We start from the raw sequence: 17,957 nt of genomic DNA on the forward strand, positions 1-17,957 counted from the left end.
AGAGATGTCTAGTCCTGAGAAACCTCTTTCTTGCCTGACTTGGGCTCTCAATGTCTCCTCTTCCTCCAATCTCCCTCCTCCCCCCCTCCCTGTTTCTCCTTTTGTCATCTCTAATCTTTGCCCAGACTTTCTATGTTTCTTTCACCAGCTTTCCCCCTAGTTCCTACTGGTTTTATTTGTGTTTTTTTAATCTAATAAAATTGAAAGATTTCTCTCCCCCAAAATAAATAGCTATAGAAGCATATTACAGTAATATTTAAAAATCAGGCCCTGGCTAGTGACTTAGTGGATTGAGTGCCAGCCTGTGAACCAAAGGGTCACTGGTTCAATTCCCAGGGAGGGCACATGCCTGGGTGGCAGGTCAGGACAGGACCCCAGTAGGGGGCACGTGAGAAGCAAACACACTTTGATGTTTCTCTCTCTCTCTTTCTCCTTCTCTTCCCCTCTTTCTAAAAATAAATAAATAAATAAAATGTTTAAAAAAATAAATCAGGCCCTGGCTGGGTGGTTCAGTTGGTTGGAGCGTCATCTCAAAAGGTTGTGTACACCAAAAGGTTGTGGATTGGATTCCTGGTCAGGGAGCATACCTAGGTAGCAGTGTGACCCCAGTTGGGATGGGTAGGGCAGGCAACAGATGGATGTTTGTCTCTCACATCGAAGTTTCTCTCTTTCTCTCTCTAAAATCAATAAACATATCCTCTACTGAGGATTAAAAAATAAAAATAAAAATCCGGAGGTATTTACAGTGCTAGAAGAGTTTTGAAAGTAGCTGCTCCGGGAAATAGAACTGGGATATGAAATAGAAATCAGCTGTGTTTTGACATTAAGTTTCATAATGTTCTGACATTTTTGACCAAATACAGACATTACTTTGATAAATATAAAAGTTAGTAATTTTGCCCTGGCTGGTGTGGCTCAGTGGATTGAGTGCAGGCCTGCGAACCGAAAGGTTGCTGGTTTGATTCCCACTCAGGGCACACGCCTGGATTGCAGGCCAGGTCCCCAGTGGGGGTCATGCAAGAGGCAACCATACATTGGTGTTTTTCTCCCTCTCTTTCTCCCTCCCTCCCCGCTCTCTAAAAATAGATAAAATATTGTAAAATAAAAAAAGTTAGTAATTTTAAAAAGTAAGGTGTAGCCAGATGAGAAAGATGATAGATAACTCAGGCACACTGTAAATGCTAAATTGCTATACAAATACGAGAGCTCATTTAATTTAAAATTGATAAATGTCATGAGCTCCTAAGTAAGGGATTCATGAAATATTAGCATGTCTAAGAATCAACTCAATACAAATGATTAATAATGCAATGCAGTTTAAATGCTTAGTGATTTAGAAGAATAAAAAGTGCTAGAGAAATACCCTATAGCCCAGCAACCCCACTTCTAGGTGTGCAACCTAGAGAAACCTTGCATGTGTGCAAGGAGACAAGAATGCTCATTAACTCACTGAATGACAGAAAATTAGAGACACTCTAAATGTTCATCACTAAGGAAATGAATAAAAAAATGTTGTGCATAATTGGATGGAATGCTCAGAAATGAAAGGGAACTAATCAGATCTACATATAACTCTTGAAATGAATGATGAGGGAAAAAAAGCAAGTTGCTGAGTGACATTTACAGTATAGCTTTTTATGTCAACAAAAACAAAACCAAAGTTTTTTGTGCGTGCAAATATGTATGTAAAGCATAAAAAGGGCTGCAATGCTATCCACTAAAGAGGTAATATTGGTGGTTATCACTGGGGCCAAGAGGAAAAGACCGAGTTTGGGTGTGAATGTCAAGGATCCTTTCAGCTTTCTTTGTAATTTTTAAATTTATTTCTCCTCCCTTTACTCCTCCTTACACCGTCTTCCTCCTCCTCCTTACACTTCCCCCTCCTACTTCTCTTCCTCATCATTCTCCTCGGGCAGTGTTCTTACACTACATGAGTTATTTAAAAAAAAAAAAAAAGCAAAACAACAACAGTAAATACTTAGTGCAGTGTCCCTTCCTGAAAAAACATTCAGGGCTAATGATTTTCAAAGAAAAAGTAATTACCCAAATTTCAGCGGAGAAATGTGTACCCTTTATGTTGTCAAGGCAATATCAAATACCATCAAATGAACAAAATTGTCAGTATCACTTTGCATTACCCGACCTAACACGGTGGCTTCTTGTTATTATTTGATTTGTCCTTTTACCTGTCTAGTTTCAGTTCTTACCTACTGTGCAGTTAAAACTATGCGGACAAAATAAACATACTCTATTTATGGAACCTCGACTTTGATGTAAAAACAAAGACAAAAGCTTTGAAAATCCGTGAAAACAATGCAAGTGAATTATGGGATTACTATCACCACGAGCCAGTAAACTACTGGTACTCTGCGATAAGAAAACAGGCAAAAACAGCTGAGTCGACGCTGCTCGCGAGGACGAAATCCACAGGACGAAATGCCTAAAAAGTGTAAATGTCGGACACCGAATGGGCGTATTTCGAAGTGGGACTCTTGCCAAAATAACATTTTATTCCGTATGGGAGAAATTTTAAACAACTGTTATTTTGTTTTCTGTATTGTTCAAACTTCTACTTTTAAATAGAGGCCAGCCTGGGGCGTCAAAAGTCTAGGGATTTAATTCTGACACTAACGGGCGTTAGTCAAATTAGGTCTTCATCCGCGATTTAGGCGTGAGAATTTCGAATCTCCAAAGTCCCCGCCAGTTTTAAATTCTACAATATGAGAATTTCGCCTCCTCCTGGTTCGCCAGAGACGTAGTTTGGTCCTCTCGTCTCACCGTCCTTGCAGCCTCCCGAAACAATCCTAAGCTCCGCCCCCTCCGCTCCGGAGGGCGCGAAAACCCAATTGACAAGAAGTCCCTCCGAAGCCTGCCGGTCCGATTTGCGTTCGGCTTGCTGTCCCCGCCGGGGTCCCAGTCCCGAAAGTCAAGCCTAAAGTGCCTGGTCCTGGGGAACCACGCGGCTTACTGGCCGCGACCTAGGGTCCTGGTTGCCCGCCTTTTTTCACCGTCTCTTCCCGCGTTCGACTCGGCTGAGCCGGGCCCAGCCGCCGCGACCGTTCTGGGCGGGTGGGCGGCGGGGAGTCGGAGACGGACCCAGCATTCCAGCTCCTAGTTCCTACGGGAGCCAGCCGCCTCCATGGCCTCCAGGCATGCCAGGCTGGTCCATACAAGGTCCTAGGAGCCGGGATTCCGGGAAGCAGGGAGCATGGTGGGGGTCCTGGCCATGGCGGCGGCGGCGGCAGCTGCTCCCACTGCAGTGAAGGACTACGAGATTGAGGTGAGCTTGAGCATCTCCCTCCCTCTGTTCAGGGTGGGTTAAAGATGATCACGACTTTGGATCCTTGAGGGGAAAGGAGGGACATGGTGAGACCCCACAGTTGTGACATTGTGTGGAACAATAGCTGGAGTGTGTCATTTTTTAAAGTCGTAGTTCCTGACCAACACTGGTATTGTGAGATGTTTGCGGGATCAGGTAAGTTAGGATTTCAGATTAACTCGACCAGTTCCTAGAACCTGAAATGTTGGCGGAACTTGATGTTTTGGACTTGTGAAATGTCATGGGACATTCCAGGGTTAAGTCTCAGTTTGTGATAGGGTATTGTAGAACTTCAGCGTCGAAAAGGATCTTTAAGTTCAACTAGTCCATCCATCTATCTGTTCTAGGAACGCCACTAAGAATGTCACTACAGGAATCAAACAAGGAACTTAAAAACGTTAGTGGTTCTAGGGCCTGATAGAGAGCAGTCAGGAGTCCTCACATGACATACTGTTACTCTCTTGTGTACCATCAGTGAAATGCACTAAATTTCAGTGAAATACTCTAAGCTGTCCTTGAAAAGAGATTCTAATGCCTTGAAGTAGTGGCGTAGCATGTTAGAGTAGACTGTCACTATATTTTTGAGCTTTTTCTTTCTTTTTTCATTTCAAGCACAATTACTCACCATACAAAAGGAAGCACAATTATTCACAATCCAAGAAGTTTAATCCATTCACAAAAATATTCAGCATTGGTTTCTTCTAAGTACAGTGGTAATGTTTTTCAATAATTAAAATTAATTATATTTTAATATTAGCACACAAGTTCTTAGATTTTCACATTTTTAAATGTACAACATGTATTTTTCTAGAGCATAGGGGAGTTATAAAGTGGTGTGAGCCATTGACTCTGCTAGATCAGCTTAACAATAACCCACAACCTTTGGACCAACTTGACTATGCTAGATCAAAGACCTGAAACATTGTAGATGATTAATAAGTATTTAGTTGCATGGGTGACTCATTAAAAAAATTAATTAGTAAATTAGATAAATATATTTCAAACAGGACAAGATTTTTATGAAATACTATTTAGTAACAGTACAGTGGTGGACAATATAATGGGAAAGAAACTAATGATGATATTCATTTCTTTTTTAAAAAAAAATTGATTGATTTTTAAAGAGAGAGGCAGGGTGAGAAAGAGAGAAACATCATTTGTTATTTCACCCATTCATGCATTCATCGGTTGCTTCTTGTATGTGCCCTGACTGCAGATACAACCTACAGCCTTGGTTTTTCCGATGGACGCTAAGCCACCCTGCCAGGGCATTTTTAAACCTTTTCATCTCAAGCTAGCATTGTAAATGAAATATGCATACCAGTGTCCTTGAAGTGAGCCAAGATGTATGTTCATTTATTTAACTGGGGCTCTTTCTTTTAAAAAAGTTTAAAAAATAAACCCCTCAGCTGAGGATATATGTTTTATTGATTTTAGAGAGAGAGAGGAAGGGAGAAAGAGAGAGAGAAAGACATCGATGTGAGAAATGAGAAACATCAATCCGTTGCCTCCCATACAAGCCCCAGACCGGGTATCCAACCTGCAGCCTAGGTAGGTGCCCTGATGGAGAATCCCACCCGGAGAATCCAAACTGCAGCTTTTTGGTGTCTGGGCCGAAGCTTCAACCAGTTGATCCACCTGGCCAGGGCGTAACTGGGGCTGTTTCCTACTTTTTATTTTTATTTTGTAATTTTTATTTTTTAGTTATAGTTTACATTAATATTATTTCATATTAGTTTCAAGTGTAGAGCATAGTAGTTAGACAATAGTATACTTTATGAAGTGATACCCCTGATATTTCCATGCCCACTTGGTACCGTACATAGTTACTACACTGTTACTGACTGCATTCCCTATGCTGTACTTTCTTATTTTTTAGAATCAAGTAACTTTTGTCTAGTCAGTAACTGTTGTTATGTTCATAATTGTTAAATCTAGGGAGTTGCTCAGCTTGTCTCAGTGTGAAGAAGGATTATATAGTTTTTGATTTTTGTGTGATCAGTTTAATCAATTTCTTTTAAAGATTTTATTTATTTATTTTTAGAGAGAAGGGAAGGGAGGGAGAAAGAGAGAGAGAGAAACATCAGTGTGTGGTTGCCTCTCATGTGTCCCTTAGTGGGAATCTGGCCTGCAACCCAGGCATGTGCCCTGACTGGGAATCAAACTAGCAGCCCTTTGGTTCACAGGCCTGCGCTCAATCCACTGAGCTACACCAGCCAGGGCTAATCAGTCTTTTTATTACAGCTTCTGCTTTTGGCACCCTGCTTCTATTTCATGATAATGATATTGTTTAGTATTTTAAGGGTAAGGGCCTTATACACATTATTTTACTTAACATCTACCCTGTGATAAGGTACTAATAAACTCTATTCTACAGGTGGGAGAAGGTTAAAAATTAATTAAAAGTAATTTAAGTTAATTAAAAACGTTAAAAATAATTTGCTTAAGGTCCCGCACTAGTAGATGTCAGAGCCAGCACTAGAACTTAGATCTGCTTCATTCTGGAGTCAGATATTGTGCCACTGATACTGTCTCAGGGTAACAATAATACAGTCCATTGGCATTTTCTTCTAATACGCTTACCATTTAATCTTCACATGAAATTTTAACTTGTCTATAATTTATTTTGTCTCATGTTTATCCAAATGGTGAGAAATTTGTCCCAGTACCATTTACTGCTTCTTTGCCCACTAACTTGAATGCTACTGTTATCATATACCAAGTTCTCAAATATACACTTAAGTCTTTTTCTGGTTTTCTAATCCATTTCATTAAGTTGTTTGCCTTTGTACATTGGTACTATGCATTTAATCATGATAGCTGTGTAATGTGTTTTAATTTAATAGGCATTTAATGTCCCCATTCATTATTTATCTTTTAAATAATTTCCTAGTTATTCTGGCAAATTTATTCTAACAAATGAACCAAGGGAAGTTAAAATCAAAGAAAAGACTGATGGAGCTTTTTGTAACCAATAAGCTTTTTCTATTATGTAAGTTACTAATTTATGACCAACAAAGATACAATTTTTTAGCATTATAGTCATGTTGATATTATGAGGGTAATAAATAATGTAGGAGGTAGGCAGTAACTTTTAATAGCAAATTAAAGCACTGGAAAGTTTTATTCATGGTTAATGTCCTTCATCACAATTTTTACTTGATTAGTAAATTTTGGGATCCTAAGTTTGTTCATTATGTGTCTATTTCTTAGAAATAGAAATTTTGTTTATTTTTAATTAAAAAAGTAAAAGTGGAACAGAATATTTGTAGAGTTCCTACCACATATCAGACTTCACATACTTTTATGTAGCATGTTCATTGCAAATTCTGTGACATGGGTGGTACTGTTCAAAGGCTATAGAATAAACAGAGGTCAACAGAAACTAACACATTTGTACCTAAACATAGTGGCCTTGAAACTTTTTTTAAAAAGATATTTGTTTATTTAATAAATAAACAAGATTTTTTATTTAATAAATAAAAAGATATTTATTTTTAGAGAGTGGGCGGTGAGGGAGAAGGTGAGGGAGAGAAACATCTGCGTGTGAGAGAAACATCGATTGGCTGCCTCTAGCACATGCCCTAACTGGGACCGAACCCACAGCCTAGGCATGTGCCCTGACCAGGAATTGAACCTGTGACCTTCTGCTTTGCAGACTGATGCCCAACCAACTGAGCCACACCAGTCAGGGCTAGACTTTTTATTGAAATATTATTACATATATATATATATATATATATATAGTAAATGTATTACTCGATGTGATGTTCTGCTTTGAATTAGGTTTAACTTCGAAGCTCTTTTTCTTTCTGATAGATCATGTTTGTCACCTTAGGGAGTCTTCCTCTTTTATCTAATTATGTAAAATACTAGATCCATGTTTAAAATGTAGGTTTTGTATTATTTTGCCTGAAATAAACCTTTTTTTTAATTGATAGGCATGCAAAAAGCGAAGGAAAGATGATGACAGATCTTCCTGTGAAACAATTACAAGATATTTATCACCAATAGGGAAGACCGAAGACAGGGTTTTCTCTCAACCAAAATCCAGTAATATTCTGGATTATTTTAGAAAGACTTTACCTGCAAACGAGAAGACTCAATCAGCAAAAGAGTACAAAATAAAGTCATCTGCACCACTGCCTGCTGACGTTGGCAAAGACTGTAAAATACCTTTGGAAATGTTCTCAAATACGGAGTTTAAGAGCAGAAGAAAAAGAGTTAATGTATCTCAACTAAATAACATTAAAACTGAAAATGAATCTCCGATTGAAATTAGTAGTGATGATAGCAAAGAAGACTCTAGTTTAAATCATGATTTTGTGGAGAGTAGCACTTCTGTTTCACTCTACAAGAAACATGTAGAAATACATGCAGAAAGTATTCAAGATATCAAAAACCAGTCAAGCACTATGAGCTCGAAAAAAAGTTCTAAGAAAGTAAATCCTAAACAAGGGACCACAGAAAATGGTTGTAAAAAATTGAGGAAGAGGAAGCTCCGAGAGGTAATAGACCTATCTGAAAGGTTATCCTTGGCAGAAGAACTAAATTTCCTTAAAAAAGATGGTAAAGATAATAAACAGATAATGCCTTCCCTACTTAATGAAATTGGGAGTACTGCAAATAATATAACTGAAACAACCCAGTTAACTGGTAGTACAATAACTGTCTCATATGAGGAATTTTTAAAAAGTCACAAGGAAAATAAAGTGGAACAGATACCAGACTCTACAATGTCAATTTGTATTCCTTGCAAAACTGTTGATGATAGAGTCAAAAGTGGTTGTAAAAGCAATACAGAGATCTGTGAAGTCTCCCAACAGGTACGCTTTAAGACGGTTACCGTTCTTGCACAAGTTCACCCTATTCCCCCCAAAAAGATAGGGAAAATACCCTCAATTTTCTTGAAACAAAAGCAGTTGGAGATGGAAAATAGTCTTTCTGATCCTGAGAATGAACAGACGATTCAGAAAAGAAAATCTAACGTTGTAATACAGGAAGAAGAACTAGAATTGGCAGTATTGGAAGCTGGAAGTTCTGAAGCTGTGAAATCAAAATGTACTCTAGAAGAAAGACAACAATTTATGAAAGCATTTAGGCAGCCGGCATCAGATGCACTTAAAAATGGAGCCAGAAAGTCTTCTGATAAGCAGAAAGAGCTCAATGAGAAATCTTCAAGTGAGGAAGGAAGAGACAATAATTCAAAAAAAATCATGGAAAATCCCAATATCCAAATGGTTTCAAATAATGGCAATTCACAGTCACACAGTAATAAAGAAAGTTTTCCTAAGGAGAGATGTAAAAAGCTGAAGAAAAAGAATAAGAAAGTGTTAGATACTGGTGCTACTCTCGGTGAAAATAGAGAGGGAAATACTCAAAAGAAAGAAACAACTTTGTCCTTTAGAGATAAACAAAATAAAAATAGGCTTAGAATGAGTTTAAGACAAAAGAAAAGAGAAGGTTTCAAAAACAGCCCATTATTTAATAGTGAAAGTCTTATTTGTGAAGATACAGCAAATGATGACCCTCTAAAGATTTTTTCTCTCCGTAACAAGTCTTCAAGAAAAACGAGCACACCAGTTAAGGATAAGGTTATACATCCTGCAGCTGAAGCTGAAGACTGCTTGGTAAATGTTTCTACACCCAAGTCAACCAGAAGATCTGCAAGTGGTAGTAGGACACCTACGACAATCATCATCAGAGATACAGATTCTGGAGATGTACAAGATAGTCCAGTGAAGGCTTCCACTCCCAAAGCAGCCCACTTCACAGAAAAGCATGACTTGTATACAGCAGAACTGATAACAGTATCCTCTGATTCCGAGAGTCCTATTAGGTAAGGTAAAGCTTTGTTTTTGTTCTAAAGTTTTGAGTATTCTGCATATACTGTTAGCTGGGAAGGAAAATACTTTCTGCATTAGTGAGTATTATTTTTTTTCCAGAGCATAACTGCTTTATAAGGAAAAAAACCAGGGATTCAGAAATGTTGATTTTCCACATTTAATAAAGTCAGTCATGATTTCAGAAGAATTCTAGATACATTTTAGATGAGTTCTCTAGATACATTTTAGATGAGTTCTAAACTCATAACAGTTGCTGGATGAAATATGTTTGAAATATGAATTCTGTGCATTTAACAAATGAGATGAAAAATGAATCAATAGAATTTTGTTTCTTGGGCAAACTGGACCATGCACTGGGAGGTCTATATTTGCATACTGATTCTGGCTAATATAAGAGTGGTCGTAGGGGCTAATTTTCTGTAAAGCTTATGATTTCTAAAATAAATAATTTATATTATGAGTTTAATATTGAATTTCACTTACTTTTGAATTAGTAATTTGAAACGAATGTGGTGTTTTTGGGTTTTTTTCTGTTTTAGAACTGTCCTGAAATTGGAGCTGTAGTTGGTTCTTTTCTGTATTTGATTAAAATTGTTACACATGATAGTCATGAAACTTTCTGAATATCTTTTTTTTTCAGAATGAAATTTACCAGAATTAGTACTCCCCAAAAATCTAAGAAGAAATCTAAGAAAAGATCCAAGAAATCTGAAGCAACTGACGGAAATTTTACCTCTCAAACTAAAAAGGTACTTTTTAAATATTAAGGAGTCCTGTAAGTGATATTCTATTCTTTTAAAAATAACAATAACTACTTCTATTGGAAGAAATACACGATATGAAGATTCACATATTTCATAGATTGGTTATATGTTAACTACAACTCTATAATATTTTTTTGCTATTATTCTATTCTTCTAGTTAATTTATTAAGACATCAAGATATCATTGTGAGCCCTGACTGGTGTGGCTCAATGAGTCGGGCATCCTCCTGCAAAGCAAAAGGTCGCTGGTTCGATTCCCTGTCAGGACACATGCCTGGGTTGCAGACGAGGTCCTGAGCTGGGGGCTGGGGCGTGGGAGAGGCAAGCAACTGATGTTTCTCTTCCTCTCTGTCTCCCTCCCTCCCCCTCCGAAAACAAATAAAATCTTTAAAAAAGAGATATATTGTTGTGAGGTGAAAGCAGTTGATAAGGGCAGGGTCTAATTTACTTTTTCTGAGTTTTGTTGGTGAGAGTTACATTGCAATTACTTTCCCTAAGGCTACTTTTAGGTCATGACTGAATGTTTGGTTTATTTCTGTAAATTAGAGGCTAAAAAGCAGGGTCTGTCAAGCATGGTACTATTGACATTTTGGACTGGCTAATTCTTTCTTGAGGAGGATAATCCTGTGCATTATAGGGTGTTTAGCAGTAATCCTGGTCTTTACCCATAAGATGCCAGTAGCATCCCGGCTTTCCTATTTGGGACTCAAAATATCTCCAGACGTTGCCAAAAATTCCCTGGAAGGGAAGAAAAATCACGGTCAGTCGAAAACCACTGCTCTAAAAGGAGAGGTAGGATAATATGTAAGAATAGTTTAGCTTCTTTTGCAAAATAAGCTGCTTGCCTCAATAGAGAATTGGATTCTCTCCAGGGTGAGTAGGTATAGGTATGTGTGTTTTCAAAGAAGCTACCAAGGTGATTCTGATATAATCCTTGGGTGAATACTACTGCTACAGAAAATTGGTATTTCTCTTTTTTTTTTTTTTTAATTATTTTTTGGACTGCTTATCACATTCCTGGTACTATGCTTAGTACTCATATCATTAATCTCATAAAGTAACTATTTAACACTGGTTTATTTTATTTTATTTATATTTAGAGAAAGGGTAAGGGAGGGAGAAAGAGAAACATCAACGTGTGGCTGCCTCTTACGCGCCCCCTACTGGGGGCGTGGCCTGCAACCCAGGCAAGTGCCCTGACTGTGAATCAAACCAGCGACCCTTTGGTTCACATGCTGCTGCTCAATCCACTGAGCCACACCAGCCAGGGCTAACCCTGCTTTACAGATTAATGAACTTGTAGTTAATTGGGTAAGGAAATATGTAATTTCTATGTGTCTCTGAGAGTGACTTTCCCAGAGTCATACAACTGTAAGTAGTTAGAAAGATGGTTCTTAGCCTACTGGAAAGCACTCTAGAGTCTAGCTGATTTCACCACAGCTAAAGGTTGAACGTCTCTGAGGTGAACTTTATCCGGCATATTTTATTCTACCTAATTTAATTCTAAAGGGTAACTTCAACTTTTATTTTAAAAATACCTACCTTGTTTGTGCCATGTTCTGCTTAGGATTGTGATTCACTAACAAAGTTTCCAGCAAGATAAATCTCAAAATTTATTGTTCCAAATTGGAGCCCTTATCTGAATTTACTTAATCAGTTATTTTATCTCACACTATTAATCTGTCAGTGAACCTCTTACCACATGGCCTTGTTTTTCAAAGCCTTAGCCAGGCTTGTTTACTGCCTCTAGGAGAAAATCTTAGTTACTTTCAGGGAGAGATATTTCATATTTTATGAGACTGAGAGTAGACTGGTTTTCCTAAGAGCTCCATATTCCTAACAGCTCTTGCAACAAATATTTACAGAATGGCTTTCATAATGGCTCTGGCTTCATTTTTTCATGCAGTAAATATTTAATGCAAACCTATATGCTCGGTCTTGGGGAGACAGCTCGAAACAAGATGCCCATGACTAAACTGCCATGGAGCTAAAAATCTTACAGCGAATTCAGGCAGATAAACCTGCAATTGAATGTGTGTGATAAGATTTATAGTAAAGTGAATACTGAGTGCTCTGAAAGCATGTAGATGGGATGCCTAACTTCCCAGAGATGATAAACAGGTACCTAAAGGGTAGAAATTGTTCTCTAAACATAGGGAATGGTGTATGTAAAGGCCCTGGAAGCAAGAGAGCATTATTTTAGGGAGTGAGAAGCAGGGTCTGAGTTATTAAGGAATTTGGTCTTCTTTTTAAGTAGGGGGACTAACGTCAGATTTGAGTTTTAGAAAAGTCACTGTCACTGCAGTGTGGAAAATAATCAAAGCAGGTAAGACTTGAAGCGGGGAGTTGACTTAAGAGCTTTTGAAGTTGTCCACTTGAGATGTGGTTGTGTTTTGAATGACAGTAGTGAAAAGTGGGTGGTGGTTATTTAGGGAGGACAATTTAGGAGACTTGATGGACTGAATGTGAAAGAGAGGAAGAAGTGGAGCATAATACCCAGGGTTCTGGCTTGGGCTTTTGAGTGTTGCATTTCACTGAGATAGGAGGACAGCTAGATGTGGAAGGAAGATGAAGAATTTGGATTTGGAAAAACTGGATTCTAGGTACCTGTGGGATATCCAAGTAGAACCATCTACAACACAGGTGGCAAACGCAAGGCCCACGGGCTGAGTCCGGCCCTCCACCTTGTTTCTACCTGGCAGCAGCACTGAGCTCTCGCTTAGCTGTTAAGGAGTCGTTACATTTATACAGTCCTAAAATTACATTTGGCCGTTTGAAGACAACCGGGAGGTTGGGAGGCTGATGTGGCCCCGGTAAAAAATGAGTTTGACACCCCTAATATAATTAGCAGTTGGATCTGTAGTCCTAAATCTCAGCAGAGATTTGAGCCAGAGGGAAAGCTGAAGGAATCATTAGCATATTGATGTAACTGAAACTCTGCAAATGGATGAGATGATACAGGTAGAGTGTATTTGGTGAAAAGAGAAGCTGTCCAAAGACAACACTGGGGAAACTCCACAGTCTTTAAGGATTGAACAGAAGAAAACATGGACAGAGTGCCAGAACTGGTAGAACAGGCTGGAGAATTTGATGTTATGCAAGCATTTCATGGAGGGAGTGGTCAATATTGTCAAATTCAGCAAAGAAGTTTAGTGAGATGTGAATTGCAGTGTCCCTTGATTTTTATCAGTCTTGGTAAGTGTTGAGTAGTGAATGCACAGGTGAGATTATTTGCCTAAGTTTAGACAAGAGGGAGAAGGATAATTAGATTGATGCCGAGTTGGGTTTTTCCGCAGGTAGTCATGGAAGAAGCCAATGAGGCCAAAGGAGGCAAACACATTCTTAAGAGTGGTTGAAGTGCTGTGCTGTGGAACCTAAGCTGCGTGGGGAAGCAGAGCTGATGAATAGGGAGGTAGTAGAGGACTGAGACTCCAGATGTAGTCAGGAGCAACCACATAACAGCTGAGAGCATAGGTGGCTAGGTCAGAAAGGAGGGTGCCAGAAATTATTTTTGAGTTGATAAAATTATGGTTGATTTTAATTTTCTTTTTCCTATAAATATGAACTTTGAAAAATTATCAGAAAAATAACTATTAAAAAAACACAGGTTTCAAGTGATAGCCAAATTACTTGCCAACATATATATTTTTTTCAACATTCACTAAAACATATCTCTTTTTGTGTAACAGTTTGTTTCAGTGATTGAGTTGTTACTTTAAATTTAGGTGGATTATTTTGAATAATAACTGACCATAAAGTTCATTGGCCTGCCAAAAATTTTGCTAGGAGAACAACAAAACTCTGTCACTCTACTACTATAGAAACAAATCCTTAGCGTTCACAACCTTCTTACATATGTTCTAAATATTTATGTCTATTCTTTTTAACAGTTGAAAAATATTTTTAAAGGTTTTAAAAACAGCAAGCATTTATTTAAAAAACAAACAGCAGAAGTATCTAAACTGCATAAGATCGCGTAGCACGTCGATGGCAGAATCAGGTCTGAAGACCAGACTTTGTTCTTATGTGGTGGTCTTTTCCATACCTATTACCTTTCAATCTTTCTCCGAAGGAGTCAGCCTAAAGGTGACTAAAAAGAGAACATATGCCATGAAGATAGTGGGGAAATAACCAACAATTCTAATCTATACCACAGACATCTTTCTGGTGTTTTTCACAAATACAACTATGTCTATCTGGATAAATTTTATGTTAGAAATAATGGCAAACCAAGCATAACCAGACACATTTCAATTTAATTGCCTTGGTAAAATTTGAATAACCATTTCTTTGTCTTTCATTTAACATAATTTATGATTATATTTTTCTACTATACATATTTTAATAGACTTTATTTAAAGAGCAGTTTTAGGTTCACAGCAAAATTAAGCTACAGGTACATTCCTCTTGTACCCCCTGCACCCACACACATGCAGCCACGCCCATTATCAATACCAGAATTGTACACTTGTTACAATTGACGAATCTCTGTTGGCATATTATTACCTGGAATCCATCCATAGTTTACGTTAGGGTTTATTCACTCTCGGTGTGTTCCGGCATGTTCTGTGGGTTTGGACAAGTGTATAATTACATGTGTCCACCAGTACAGTATTATACAGAGCAGCTCCACTGCCTTAAAACTCTTCTGTGCTCTGCCTAGTTCATCCCTCCCTCCCCTGCTTCACCTCTGCAACCACTGAGCTTTTTACTGTCGCCATAGTTTTGCCTTTTGTATTTTTTCTGTTATTCGTATAAAATGTTTGCCAATGATCTAAATTAATATTTCAAATTTTTGTTTAGGCAGGCAATACTTCAAAAAATGTATCAAAAGCAAAACAATTGGTTGAAAAAGCAAAAGCTTTACACATTAGTAGGTCAAAAGCAGCTGAAGAAATAGTGACACCCTTGAGGCGTTCATCTAGACATCAGATTCTTACTGAAAGGAACAAAACGTCAGGCACAGAAGTAAGTATTACAAATATTTATTGGTATAAATTTTATGCTAGTCTGTTGTTTGGGGGTGGGAGAAGGAAACCATTATAAAGTTAAAGGTAGTATTGTTAGGTAGCCTTGAAGTGGCGGGAAGAGTGTTATTTTCATTTAAGTCTTTGGGTCTCTCTTGCCTGTGGAAAGTAGTCTGAATCCTTATTGAGTCATTCAAGATCCTCCATGGCTGAACTAGCTCTTCCCTTTCTTCAGAACACCGCCCTTCCTCACTTATAAACTTTTGGCTCTATTCACACTAAATTATTCATTTGTCCCTAAATGCTGCAATTATTACTTTTTCAGTTTATAGTCTTATAATGGGGAGATGTATGGAGTTGCTAATGTAATTATCTTGTCTATGGCTTCTAGCTCTGTGACCCTTTTGAAAATTTAATGACAATAATTGTATGACATTTGGAACATTTTTTTCTTATTTTGTCTTAGGGGTCTGTAATAATAAATTCAAGTCCTACTTCTTTAAAGCATCCTGAGACAAATCAGAAGAAACTTCAGTGCCTAAATGATGTGCTAGGAAAAAAACCAAACAAGACTCCTAAAAATGTAGCTGGTAATCAAATTTGATAACATTTATGATGAACATTAGAATGTTTTAGAGGAATTATATTTTTCTGAATGTTCTCACATTAATTTAATCACATGTCTTATAAAATATAACTTTTGACTGTATTAAATCTTTTATCTATTTTAGTAAGTAAAGTTATGATGTAGTGAAGAGTTTTGCAAAGGGTAACTGAGTATATTTTAAGTTATTGCATTTGCGTATCTATTTATCCTCAGTTAAGTTAGTGGTTCCCAAACCTGACTATAATCATCAAAATCATCTGGGTAAAATTTTTAAAAGTTAAATCTTTCTTTTCTTCTAGACTTACTAATTAAGAATTTCCAGAGGCGGGTTGTAAGAATCTGTAGTTTAAAAAACAAATTGTTCTCCAAGAGATTCTGGCAATAAAATTGCCAGGTTGAAGGACCAGATCATTACATAGAATTTTTTTTAATTAAAAAAAATTGTAAGGAGTTAATTTTTTTAAAGTTTAGAAAGATAGAGATGTAATTTTAAAAGTAACTGGAGGTAAGTGGAGATGATGAACATTAATACTAACCTAAGTATTTATTTTTCTAAGGAAAAATGAAAGTCGCACCTTTATTTCTTACCCGAAAGGCTCATAAAACAGCTGATCCTATCCTTGGTTTTGATGAAAGCAGGTCAGTCCAATATAAATTTTTAAATGCTAAAATGTTTTATGAATTGTATTTTATATTCATTTACTTTGATAAGAAAGCATGTAAATTATCATTTGAAGTTTTAATAGGTTCATTTTATTTATTTTTATTTTTTAGAAGATTTAATTTATTTTTTTTTTTTAGAAAAAGGAAGGGAGGGAGAAAGAGGGAGAGAAACATTGATGTGCAAAGGATACATTGGTCTGTTGCCTCTCACTCACCCCCAACTGGGGAGCTGGCCGGCAACCCAAGCATGCGCCCTGACTGGGAATCAAACCAGCGACCTTTTGGTTCACAGGCTGGCGCTCAGTCCACTAAGCCACCCCAGCCAGGGCTATAGGTTCATTTTAAAAGATGACAGTATTGACACTGCTACAAATGAATGTGAAGATCTCAGTTTTTAAAAACATTTTGTGGCCATCTCCAGACAAAACAGTTGAAAAATAAACAGGCAAACAAACAAACAAAAAAACAAATAGCTGATTATGAACTTATTCAGTAAATATTTAAATACCAAGCACTGTTTTGGGTACTAGGAATATCATGGGGAACAAAACAAGACACATTCCCTGTCCTTATGAGGCTTACACTCCAGAGGAAAGACAAGCTATGACTACACATTAATTGGGCCAACAAATGAAATATTGCAGTTGTGCTAGAAGGAGAGATAGAAAGTTCTGTTAAAGTTTGTATTAAGTAAATTTGGTCTGTCAAGAAAGGCTTTGCTGAGGAAAGGACCCCTGAACTGGAGGATAAGCAGGAACTCATCGGAGGGAGGAGCAGTGTTCCAGCCAGAGGGAATAGTCTGCTCACGGTCCCTACAACTGCCTGGAGCCCGGCAAATCCAGAAGCCTGGAGGAATGCCAGTGTGGCTGGAGCAGAGAGAGCAGGGGTGAGAGGAGTGAGCTTAAGCTGGAGGGGTGAGTGCCAGTCCAGTCAAAGGGTTTTAAACATGCATATGGATTTTGAAAGTTTAATCTGACTGCTGGATTACTGTAGCTATTGTATGAAGAGTGGAATAGAGGAGGGTTTAGAGTGGTTGCAGGAGTCCAGGTGTGAGGTGGTGGAAATATGGACTCAGATGCTGGGAATGTTGTATGAAAAACTTTAGGAGATAAATTTTAAAGTCCTTGATGATTAATTAATTAGAGTCAGGATAGGGGAGAGGAAGGTGTAAGGATGACACTTAAGTCCTGGTCTATGTAAGTGGACAGCACAATGGAAGAAGACCAAATTTAGGGGCATTGTGTGTTCAGGTTATTTTGTTTGTTTGTTTCAATTTTATTGATGTATAGTTACATGTTGTTCAGTGTACAAATCTTAAGCGTACAGTTTTGATAAGTGCATTATATGGAGATATAATATGTTTAATTTGCTCCAGAAAAGTTACTTTTTCTGTTTTTCCCACCACCACCACAACAAAAGTTTTCCACTGTTCTGATTTTTATTACCATAGATTAGTTTTGTCTCTTTTACAACTTTATATAAACTTTAATTTTATATATATATATATATATATATATATATATATATATATATATATATATATTCTTTTGTGTCTAGTTACTTTTGCTCAGTGTACACACACACGCATATATTTATTTATATCAACTTTATTCAGGTATAATGTACATAAAATAATAGGCACTTGTTTTAAATAAACAACTTGAAATTTAACAGATGTACATATCTGTGCAATCACCACTACAATAAAGATATAGAACATTTTCATCACTCTTAATAATGTTCCCTCATGCCTCTGGCATGTAATCCCTGCCCTCCAACTCCCACTCATTA

General features: G+C 37.4%; 1 protein-coding gene and 1 non-coding gene across 3 annotated transcripts in view; one reads left to right on the forward strand and one right to left on the reverse strand.

Moving 5' to 3' along the window:
* Nucleotides 1–2,839: 2,839 nt before the first annotated feature.
* ATAD5 (ATPase family AAA domain containing 5) overlaps nt 2,840–17,957 on the forward strand; it is a 41,738-nt gene continuing 26,620 nt past the window's right edge. Inside the window, exons 1-7 of one of the 2 annotated variants that reach the window (XM_045199146.3) lie at nt 2,840–3,280; nt 4,757–4,870; nt 7,261–9,158; nt 9,806–9,914; nt 14,733–14,897; nt 15,363–15,486; nt 16,061–16,142. In XM_045199146.3, coding sequence (XP_045055081.2) covers nt 7,504–9,158; nt 9,806–9,914; nt 14,733–14,897; nt 15,363–15,486; nt 16,061–16,142 — 2,135 coding nt within the window. In that variant the 5' untranslated portion in view covers nt 2,840–3,280; nt 4,757–4,870; nt 7,261–7,503. The remainder of the gene's footprint in view (nt 3,281–4,756; nt 4,871–7,260; nt 9,159–9,805; nt 9,915–14,732; nt 14,898–15,362; nt 15,487–16,060; nt 16,143–17,957) is intronic. The other variant, XM_045199145.3, reaches the window with a different exon arrangement.
* TRNAC-GCA (transfer RNA cysteine (anticodon GCA)) lies at nt 6,936–7,014 on the reverse strand. The gene has a single exon. It is a non-coding gene; the product is annotated as a tRNA-Cys (tRNA).

The sequence above is a fragment of the Desmodus rotundus genome, chromosome 9 (assembly GCF_022682495.2).
Source record: "Desmodus rotundus isolate HL8 chromosome 9, HLdesRot8A.1, whole genome shotgun sequence".
Lineage (NCBI taxonomy): Eukaryota > Metazoa > Chordata > Mammalia > Chiroptera > Phyllostomidae > Desmodus > Desmodus rotundus.